The sequence below is a fragment of the Myxocyprinus asiaticus genome, chromosome 5 (assembly GCF_019703515.2).
Source record: "Myxocyprinus asiaticus isolate MX2 ecotype Aquarium Trade chromosome 5, UBuf_Myxa_2, whole genome shotgun sequence".
NCBI lineage: Eukaryota > Metazoa > Chordata > Actinopteri > Cypriniformes > Catostomidae > Myxocyprinus > Myxocyprinus asiaticus.
This window is the reverse complement of record NC_059348.1, coordinates 52,167,457-52,179,032: the sequence shown is the minus strand read 5'-3', so window position 1 is coordinate 52,179,032 and position 11,576 is coordinate 52,167,457. Positions and strand designations below refer to the sequence as shown.

The 11,576-nt window shown below is 40.0% G+C and overlaps 1 protein-coding gene across 1 annotated transcript in view; it reads left to right on the top strand.

The window, feature by feature from the left end:
- The window catches only part of LOC127440675 (ralA-binding protein 1-like), a 289,448-nt gene continuing 277,872 nt past the window's right edge, over positions 1–11,576 (top strand). Inside the window, exons 1-2 of the mRNA XM_051697409.1 lie at positions 1–61; positions 1,578–1,883. Of these exons, the coding sequence (XP_051553369.1) occupies positions 1,637–1,883 (247 nt within the window). The 5' untranslated portion in view covers positions 1–61; positions 1,578–1,636. The remainder of the gene's footprint in view (positions 62–1,577; positions 1,884–11,576) is intronic.

The following is an 11,576-nucleotide window of genomic DNA, read 5'->3' as shown; positions in this document are numbered from 1 at the left end:
GCGCGTTACAGACGGCATGTAAACAAGCTACAGGAAGTGCAGCTGTTATTAATTCCAGCAGGTTTGTACAGTGATTATTTTTTGTAATATTTATGCTTATTCTCTGATATGATGTCACGTATTTCATTTATGATTTCTTTATGTCTCAATTATTTAACCAATTTGTCATGTAATATTTTAAAATGCCGATTTACCAAAAAAAATCTGAGGTTCGTTAGTTAGCTATAAATCTATGAATTATTGTTATTTTCTTTTTTTAAATAGTTTTTCCAGGATGCAATTATTATAATTTTTTTTTTTTTTAGATATCTGGTCTAGCCATTTTAAACTGTAAAAGATTTTGTAATAGAGGCTGGCCTGTGTTTGTTTATTCAGCGAAACAAGAGATTTGTAAATATTTCTGAATTATCATTTATAGAATTGTATGTATAATAGGTTGTTGACATGAGATTTTAAGCAGTGACACCAGTGTTGTGCAATGTGACGTGCTATATTTAATATATAAATACTTTAAAACTAAATTTATGTTGTTGTTATACATGCAGTTTTCATCACCTTATATGCATTTAGAGACCATGTGGAATATTTGTACTGCAGGACTATTTCGGTGAACAGCAAAAAAGGAGATTGAAAATGGTGAAACACTTAACTTAAAACGTAACTTGAAGTTAGAGCATCTGAAAATAAACACGTTCCTTTCTCCCTTTTTACATTCAAATTCATTTTTGTGGTAATCAACATTATGCCACAAATGCTGTCCATTGAGCTTAAAGGAATAGTGTATCGGCATTTACTCACCCTAATGCCATCCGAAGATTTTTAGAAGAATATTTCAGCTCTGTAGGTCCATACAATGCAAACAAATGGTGACCAAACTTTGAAGCTCCTAAAAGTACATAAAGGCAGCATGAAAGTAATCCATACAATTCCAGTGGTTTAATCCATGTCTTCTGAAGCGATCCAATAGATTCCGGGTGAGAACTGATCAAAATGTAAATCATTTTTTATTATAAATTAATTAATAAATAAAATATTCTAGGATTAAACCATTGAAATCATATGGATGACTTATACTGTATGCTGCCTTTATGTGCTTTTTCGAGCTTCAAATTTTTGGTCACCATTCACTTGAATTGTATGGAACTACAGAGCTAAAATATTCTTCTAAAAATCTTTGTTTGTGTTCAGCAGAAGAAAGAAAAAAAACACATCTGGGATAACATGAGGGTGAGTAATGAGAGAATTTAAATTTTTGGCTGAACTATTCCTTTAACTTGCATTGAACCTGGAATATTCCTTTAAGCATTACTGAAATAATTGAAAAAGTGCTGGATGAAATTGCTGACATTGTTTGGAAAAGTTAGTTCCAGTTTGTTTTGCCTGTATAAACCCCTGTAATTTATCTAGTAACTGAGAAAATGATGAGCTGTGGAAATGCAGTAGAAACACTTCTGAAACACTTCTGGCCAGTTGAATGTCAGAAAGCACAACACAGGATATAACTAGTTTAAAGCCATCTAGAAATTAGATGTAAAGTGTAAGAATCTGAAATAACTAGCCTATTTTTCCCCTTTCAGGTGACATGGATAGGTGGCGTGTTTTTGAAGTGATCAGCCAATAGTAGGGCAGCGCAAAGATGACGGAGTGCTTCCTGCCACCCAGTAGCAGCCCTGCGGAGCAGAGGAGGGCGGAGCACTCCGGGAGCGTGGCTCGAACCCCGAGCTCCGAAGAGATCAGCCCCACCAAGTTCCCGGGACTGTATCGTACGGGCGACCCCTCACCCCCACACGAAGGACACCACCATGAGCCGCCTGATGCCGTGTCCGATGAGGAGAAGGAACACAATAAGAAGAAGAATAAGTTTAAGAAGAAGGAGAAACGGAGTAAGATCAGCTTCTTAGAACTCACCAAATACTGAATTCAGTGGCCTCAAAAAGTATTTGGACAATTAAAGGGATTTCTCTTAAATTCTTTAAAAATGAAAGGAATCTTCCAGGTTTAATACAAGTTGTTTAATACAAGAATCTTCCAGGTTTAATATAAGTTAATATACAGGTGTAATACAATCGACCATAAAAAAGCTAAATTCTATTGTTTATCTAAAAAAAAACAAACAAAAAAAAACAGTGGAATGTGAATGGGGCCTGTCCATAAATGTTATAGACACTGTTTCAAACTATAATCACACAATGTAAATATTATATGTTAACATGATTTTAGTATGATCACATCGCTTACTATCGTTACCTGTGTAAAAAGTTTTGTCCAATATAAAACTCTTGTCTTGATGACATAACGCTAAATGTGACATAAATGTTCTGGTTTATGACTTGGAGGTAAGCTTTGGATTTTTGCACACACTTCACTTCTACCATTCGATTTTGCTTTAAAAATTAAACTCATGTATTGAAACCCTTAAAAATACCTCTTCAACAACATTTAGAAAAATACCAATATAAATTAGATCATAAATACAGTCGTAAATATAATAATAATAATAAATAAAGCTGCAAGCAGCGATGAACGGGCCCTCGCACCCTGGTGCACGTTGGGGCTGTTGTGCCAGGGTAATGTCTAGGGATGTGCGAGATTAGTCGACTAAACGGTTCTGATGCTGCTAGTCGACACTGGAATTACTAGTCGGTTAATATTTCCCCCCATTAAACTGATAATAATTTTTACACATTTAAATTTGGCTTTATATTTTTACAGAGGCTGCACATAAATTACAGTCATATTAATGTTACATATTTTAAATAGAATTAATAATGCTAATATTATTTTAAAAAGAGGATATCTGGAGCAGATACAGAGTTTAATTTCACCTCAGGCTGCGCGTGCTTCTTCCCTCTCTCACTCGCGGCACGCGCAGGAAAATGTCCTCTCGCTAGACAAGCAAACTCAGCAAAGTAGTAATGAATTCACTTCGGTGGTGCGGGAATCGGCTTTCCAAATGTTTGAAAGTCCCTATTCAAGTGCAGGATAGACGCCTCCGGTGAGTCAAGTCCCGTCTTTCACCAGACCATGTCGACGGGTTAATTTTACTCATCAAAAAATGTATGCTTTTGAGTAAGTAGCCTAGAAAATAACTGTTTTAGACTAGGAATGCAGGTTATTTAATCTGCTGATTAAGAAGGCTATTTTCAACGAGGTGCCGACTGCTTAACGTGTTAAACTATCTTTTATTCTGTGTGCATGTCATGTTTAGAATACATTAGGTTTATTGCAGGCTACATCACAGGCATATATTTCCATCCTATAGCTACTTTTTATTTTATTTTATTTTTTTTTAACATCGTAACTGTTATTGGTTAACGTTCTTTACCGAACAGCTATCATATTAGATCAATGGCTAATACACGACTGCACGTCGTGAAATACGCGCAACTTTTCAGCGCATTTTTTTTCTCTCTCTCATAGATTTGGCTTAGCCTAACTGTTAATTGTTTTCAACAATGTTCTGACTGTTTTAATATGTTAAGTAACTTTTACTTGGTCATTTCCATTTAGAACAGGCTTTTAGGGTTGTTCCATATATTTAATGTACAATGATCATAATTCAAGGCAAGCACATTGCAGATAAATGCCCCTTTTCAGTAGAATTTAGCATTGGATTTAGAATAGATTAAGCATTTTAAATGGGTTGCATAATTTGTTTTTTTTTTTTAAACTGTTTTCTGAAGTTGGTTTCTCTTTAGACTAGTCGACTAGTCGGTTACAAAACTTCCGTTTACATGACAGTCAAATCAGTCCTAGCGCACATCCCTAGGAATGTCACTCCAATTTTTTTTAGCATTTTTTAGCACTTAAATGTTGTTAAGAGTGTATCACAGTGTAAAACATCATTTCCTGTTGCCAGTAGGTGGTGCTATGACTATAACTGAATATTGGCATATAGAAGTGTTCAGGCTGGGACTCTTATAAAACATGTAAAGTTTGGAGTAGATTGGACATTTTATGTATAGTCATAGCACCACCTACTGGCAACAGCCAATTCCAGGTCTTGTACTTTAACAAACTCCTCCCAGAGATTTAATTGGATCAACATTATATTTAGTCAGTCTTAATCTAAAGGCCTTGGTGATGTTAAATTGCAAAGCTTTTGAGTTTTCGTTGACAAAATTCGATATGAAACGAGTCACATTTTTTAGGCCAAAACATGGCGTGTCCGTGGCGTCCTGACAAAATTCTATGTTTCGCCATGAAACAGGAAGTTGTTATAACTCAAACATAAATCAAATCAAATCAAATCACTGTATTGTCACACAGCCATATACACAAGTGCAATGGTGTGTGAAATTCTTGGGTGCAGTTCCGATCAACATAGCAGTCGTGACAGTGATGAGACAGTACCAATTTACAATAACATCAAATTAACACAACACAATTTAAACATCTGTTATACACCTAATTACACTCAACAATATACAAATAATAACATACACTGTACAGTATACAATACACACAATATAGATACACATTATTCAATAAAAATAAAAAATAAAAATATATAAAAAAGTATATATAGAATGTACAGTATTGTACTGTATTGACATTCAGGCTGTCGATTGATAGTCAGTTGTTAAGAGAGAATATAATATAATAATAATATAATTTATGACAGTCCGGTGTGAGATATAAGAGTAAGGGTAATAAAGTGCAGTGCTGATGTATTTGATCGTGGGAGATCAAGAGTTCAGAAGTCTGATTGCTTGGGGGAAGAAGCTATCATGGAGTCGGCTGGTGCGGGTCCTGATGCTGCGATACCGCCTACCTGATGGTAGCAGTGAGGACAGCCCATGGCTCGGGTGGCTGGAGTCTCTGATGATCCTCCGAGCTTTTTTCACACACCGCCTTGTATATATTTCCTGGAGGGAGGGAAGCTCACCTCCGATGATGTGTCTGGAAGTTCGCACCACCCTTTGCAGTGCTTTGCGGTTGTGGGCGGTGCTATTGCCGTACCAGGCGGAGATGCAGCCAGTCAGGATGCTCTCTACAGTGCAGGTGTAGAACCATGTGAGGATGTGGCGGTTCATTCAAAACTTCCTCAGCCATCTCAGGAAGAAGAGGCGCTGATGAGCCTTCTTCACAACGACTTTGGTGTGGATGGACCATGTGAGTTCCTCAGTGATGTGGACACCCAAGAACTTGAAGCTGCTGACTCTCTCCACTGGTGCTCCATTGATGGTGATGGGACTGTGTTCTCTGTCTTTTCTTCTGAAGTCCACCACAAGCTCCTTTGTCTTACTGACGTTGAGGGAGAGGTTGTGCTCCTGACACCAGTGTGTCAGAGTGTGCACCTCCTCTCTGTAGGCTGTTTCATCATTGTCAGTGATCAGACCTACCACCGTCGTGTCATCAGCAAACTTAATGATGGCATTGGAGCTATGTGTTGCCACACAGTCATGTGGGGCTCCAGTGTTGAGGGTCAGTGAGGAGGAGATGTTGCTGCCTATTCTAACCACCTGGCGTCTGCTTGACAGGAAGTCCAGGATCCAGCTGCACAGCGAGCTGTTTAAGCCCAGAGCCCAGAGTTTCTCATCTAGCTTGGAGGGCACTATGGTGTTGAATGCTGAGCTGTAGTCTACAAACAGCATTCTCACATAAGTGTTCTTTTTTCCAGGTGGGAGAGAGCAGTGTGTATTGTAGATGCAATGGCATCATCAGTGGAGCGGTTGTTGCGGTAAGCAAACTGCAGCGGGTCAAGAGAGAGAGAGGCAGCACAGAGCAGATGTAATCTCTGATTAGTCTCTCAAAGCATTTGCTGATGATGGGGGTCAGAGCAACAGGACGGCAGTCATTTAAGCAAGTTATTTTTGATTGTTTTGGAACAGGCACAATGGTGGATGTTTTAAAGCATGTGGGGACTACAGACAAAGAGAGGGAAAGGTTGAAAATATCCGTAAAAACACCAGCCAGCTGGTTCGCGCACGCTGTGATGATGCAGACCGGGATGCCGTCTGGGCCCGCGGCTTTGCGGATATTCACCCGTCGGAAGGATCGGGTTACATCCGCTACAGAGACGGAGAGTGAACTAACCTCTGTAGCTTCAGCCGCGAGAGCTCTCTCCGCGAGGGCGGTGTTATTTCCCTCGAAATGAGCATAAAAAGTATTTAGCTCATCCGGGAGAGAGGCAGCGGTGTTCATGGCGGAGTTTTTATTCCCTTTAAAGTCCGTGATGATGTTAATTCCCTGCCACATGCTTCTGGAGTTGGTGGTGTTAAACTGTCCTTCAATCTTGCTCTTGTACTGGCGTTTTGCGGCTCTGATAGTTTTTCAGAGGGCATATCTGGCTTGTTTATGCTCCTCCACGTTCCCGGAATTAAAAGCGGAGGTCCGCACATTAAGTGCCGCGCGAACATCGCTATTAATCCAAGGTTTCTGATTCGGATAGATCCGTATTGTTCTGGTCGGAACCACGTCCTTTACGCACGTACTGATGAAACACATTACGCTATCAGCGTAAAGCTCGATGTTGTCATCAGAGGCGGACCGGAACATCTCCCAGTCCGTGTGATCAAAACAGTCTTGTAGCGTAGAATCTGATTGGTCTGACCATCACTGGATCGTTCTGAGGGTGGGTGCTTCCTGTTTCAATTTCTGCCTGTAAGCGGGCAGAAGCAGAATGGAAGAGTGATCCGATTTGCCAAATGGTGGGCGGGGGAGGGATTTGTAGCCATCCCGGAAGGGAGAGTAGCAATGGTCCAAAACCCGGTCCCCTCGTGTGTTGAAAGTAATGTGCTGGTGGTATTTTGGTGCAACTGATTTTAAACTGGCTTTATTAAAGTCCCCGGTCACAATGAACGCGGCCTCAGGGTGTGTGGTTTCCTGCTCACTTATACTCCCATTCAGTTCCTTGAGTGCCCGGTCTGTGTCAGCTTGTGGGGGAATGTACACAGCTGTGATAATGATCGCTGTGATTTCCCTTGGTAGCCAGAATGGTCAAAACAGAAGCATAAGAAATTCCAGAACAGGAGAGCAGAAAGACTTGATAGAATGTATGTTCCTCTGATCACACCAGGATTTGTTGATCATAAATCATACACCACCTCCTCTGCTTTTACCTGAGAGGTCTTTCGCTCTGTCCGCTCGGTGCACGGAGAACCCTGCGGGTTCAATGGCTGAGTCTGGAATCTCCGCAGACATCCAAGTTTCTGTAAGGCAGATAATGCAGCAGTCCCTTGTATCTCGTTGGAGAGAGATCCGCGCTTTCAGCTCGCAGAGCTTGTTATCCAGAGACTGAACATTTGCCAGTAGAATACTGGGTAGTGGGGGTCGATTTGCGCGGCGTCTTACTCTGATGAGAACGCCGGCTCTGTTTCCCCTTTTCCTTTTGCGTTTCCACGGCCGTGCTGCCCAGACAAAGGGCTCCGCTTGTGTGTTTGTAAACAGCAGGTCGGCATTGAGGAATGTGAAGTCCGGTTTACGGTGTGAAATTGCTGAACCAATGTCCAAAAGTGTTTGTCTGTCGTAGACAATAAGGCAGACAACATCCAAGACAAAAAACATAATAATTGTGAACAAAACAAACAAAACACTACTATGTTGTGTCGGAGCTCGCAACGCAGCAGCCATACTCGGCAACATCTTGAGTCCAAAAAAAGATTTTATTTGATTTTATTTGATTTGAAATTGCAAAAACTGAGCAAAAATTTAAGAGAAAAATCACAATGGCTGACTTACTGTTGGGTTTAGGATATGGCTCTAAGATACTTTTATATACATGTTGAGATGTTACATACGCCTACCGATTTTCTTACGTGTAGGTGAAACATGGCGTGAGGGCTGCTTCGTTGAAATTTTGTATGTGGCGCTATCGAGCCATTTTGCCACAATTAATTCTAAAACTAGTATCAGATGTAAATTTTCCCCATTTTTGAGATGTGTGCAAAGTTTTCGAGCATGTTTAGGCCTCAAAAATGTGACTCGTTTCATATCGAATTTGTCAGGCCGCCATAGACACGCCCTTCAACGAAAACTCAAAAGCTTTGCAATTTAACATCACCAAGGCCTTTAGATTAAGACTGACTAAATATAATGTTGATCCAATTAAATCTCTGGGAGGAGTTTGTTAAAGTACAAGACCTGGAATTGGCTGTTGCCAGTAGGTGGTGCTATGACTATAACTGAATATTGGCACATAGGTGTATTCAGGCTGGGACTATTATCAAACATGTGACGTTTGGGGCAGATTGGACATTGTATGTTTGAGTTATAACAACTTCCTATTTCATGGCGAAACATCGAAGTTTGTCAGACCGTCACGGCCACGCCGTGCAGTGAAAACTCAAAAGCTTCGCAATTTAGTATCGCCAAAGTTTAGAATAACCAAATATGAATCTGATGAAATCTCTAGGAGGAGTTGTTTAAAGTAATGGCAAAAACTGAGCAAACATTGAAGAGAAAAATCAAAATGGCTGACTTCCTCTTGAGTTTAGGACATGGGTCCAAGAGACTTTTTGTAGTTATTGGCATGTTACACATGTGTACCGATTTTCGTATGTGTAGTTGAAACGTAGCGTAAAGCGCACACCGTTGAATGTTTACAGGTGGCGCTATTGAGCCATTTTGCCACACCTAATTCTGAAACCCATATCAGATGTACATTTTCACCACTTCTGATGCGTGTGCAAAGTTTTATGAGTTTGAGTATGTTTAGGCCCTCAAAAATGCGATTATAATAAAATAATAAATGCCTAGAAGAACAATAGGGTCCTTGCACCATCGGTGCTCGGGCCCTAATAATAATGATTAAAAAATAAACCATGACCTTTAGAAAGTTTAACACAAATATCATAAATTGTTGTTTCATAAAACAGCTACAACGGTGATAGTCATTGACATAATTTGATGTTCCACTATATTTTCAGAGATTGAACATTAACTTGAACCTGCTGGTGGAATCTCCAAATTGCAGGAACTGATTTTAGACTTTGTGATAAAAACAGACTTGCTTCTGAAATGTGTAAGCGCAATGACATCTTTCGCAGAAAAATAGGAAAATGCGCTTTGCGCCACTTCATTTAACAACGATATAGCTACAGTTTACACGCATATACCCACAGATAGTGCAAACACTCCCACCTACGGCCACAAAATTTCGCTTAGAATTAGCACTCTCATGAAAATTGGATAAGACGTAGCGCACAGTGGTTGTGCGTAGCACTGCGCTTAGCGCGACCCCCGAAAATAGAGCCCATAATGTTTATGTCTTGTGGCTGTGCTTATAAAACAATCTTTATTTTACAATTGATAGACTGGCCCCATTCACTTGCATTGTAAGCACCCTACTGTAACTCTTTCTTTTTTTTTTAAAATAAGCAACGGACGAGTCTAAATTATTTTATTTGTGGGAATTTGCTGTTGATTGAGCTTAACTATGGAGCATTCCTTAAAGGTGAAGTGTGTAACTTTTTTGATGTCAAAATATGTTCTACTATTCCAGTTTATTGTTCATTGACAACTATACAGTAAGCAATTCATGGGTTTACTTCACCCAAAAGTATAAACACTGAGCCTCCCAGACACTATCAAAACATTGATGTTTATATTTTGAGCGGCCCACTCAGCACCACCCATCCCTTTCTAGCGCAACCTATAGCGTGAGTTTGGGGTATGGCTACTTGTTCAGCCGGGCAAATATGAACATCCATGGCAGACGTGTTGCTGAGGAAATAAATTTAGCTTCACCAAACTTTTATGACTTGATAAATGACACAGAGACAGAGAACGGAGTAAAACCAGAGTGATAATTAGCATCACATTTACAAGGTGGAGGACTTATGGGTATTGTTGGGGTTCGAGACGCCAAACTTGCAGAGTTGCTTCTCGACAGGTAAGCCACACACAAGTTAGCTCATTACTGTGGAGCTCCAGATAAATTCATAAAATACCTGGAATATGTATCTCTACAGTTACTAGTTATCAGAGGAACCATCCTACCTCATGCGCTGGACCCCCCAGCTGCCGTTCAATCCGGCGATGTTATTGGATGACCAGATTCCTCTGCAACGCTTTTTGCCGGTGTGTATATGTTATAGTAGTCTTGTTTATTACAACGTTAAACTTTTATCACCTTTTATTTAGTATGGCCCCATTGTTCAGAGAGTGCGAAAGGGCGTGATGAGTCTAAGGGGTGTTGGCAAAGGTTGTTTGAAAACATACTTTATTTTTGTAATTCCGTTTGGTGCCACTAGTAGCGCAGAAATTACACACTTCACCTTTAAAACAATAAACTTTTTTTAAGTTATATCATCCAGCTCTAGTTTGCCTGGTATGATCTTCTGCCCACAGTGGCCAAATGCTGCAGTTTTGCATATGTGCAGCTTTAAAGTGAATACTGTATTTTCCAACCGCTATATTTAGCCGACCTGCAACAGCCTATTGTGAGCAAGCAGGAAGTGATGGGCATTTTAAGGACACACCCTGCCCGCCCTGTCCCTCTGTAGGTGTGTTGTAGTGGCAGAGCAGAGGTTCTCTTGGGAGGTGATGGTCATGAATTCTGGCTGATAGGGTCAGACCCTTGATAGTGAGCTGCTGATTACTGTTCGGCTCTCAGAAGCAGTTCCAGGTGAGGTGGGTGTCAGGACAGAGAAATGGAACAGTAAAAAAGGAGCTGGCACGGGAGAATATTGCTAAATTGTAAGCTGACCTCTTTATAGCAGGATTCTGTGTGTCTCTCGCTCTGCCTTCCCTTCGCCGTGCCTTCTCTTCTCATTTCAATATCGCCTAACCTTGAGTTTGATCAAAGAGAGAGGGTGGGATAGTATATTTTGCACATTTTCTTTTTAGCATCAGGCCTTGGAAGAAGCTTGTGAGTTCTCTTCACTTTGCATCTCGTCTCCTCATTTTTGTCTCTCATTTTGTTTCTCATCTTGTCTCTTCTTGTTTCTCATCTCTTCTTTTATCTCACATCTTTTCTCTTTACCCTTCTTTCAATCTCATCTCCTCTCATCTTGTCTCTTCTCCTTTCTGTTATTCTTTTCTTTCTTATTCTCACCATGTCTCATCTCATCTCTTCTCTTTTCTCATTGTCATCTCCTGTCTCTTTTCTTTTCCCCTTCTCATTGTTTCTCATCCTTGCTTTCATTCTCTCATCTTTTCTCATTTTGTCTCATCTCTTTTTTCATTCTCATCTCTTCATGTCTCTTTTCTTCTCCTCATTTTGTCTTGTCTTTTCTCATCTCTTTTTATTCTCATCTTTTTTCATCATGTCTCTTCTCATTTTCTCTTGTCTTGTCTCATTCTCGATTTCTCACCTTGTCTCTTCTCTCGTCTCCTCATTTTGTCTCATCTATTTTCTTTCATTCTCTTATCTTTTCTCGTCTTGTCTCTTCTTTTCTTCTCTCATCTTTCTCTTTTCTTCTCTTGTCTCTTCTCATTTGGTCTCATTTTCTTTGTCTCTTTTCTTCATTCTCTACTCGTCTTTTCTCATCTTCTCTTTTTTCTTCTCGTCTCTCATTTTCTCATCTCTTCTCATCTGTTTTCTTTCATTCCCCTATTTTTTGATATCTTGTCTCATCTTGTCTCTTCTCTTTTATTCTCTCATCTCTTTTAATTTGGTCTCATCTTCTCTC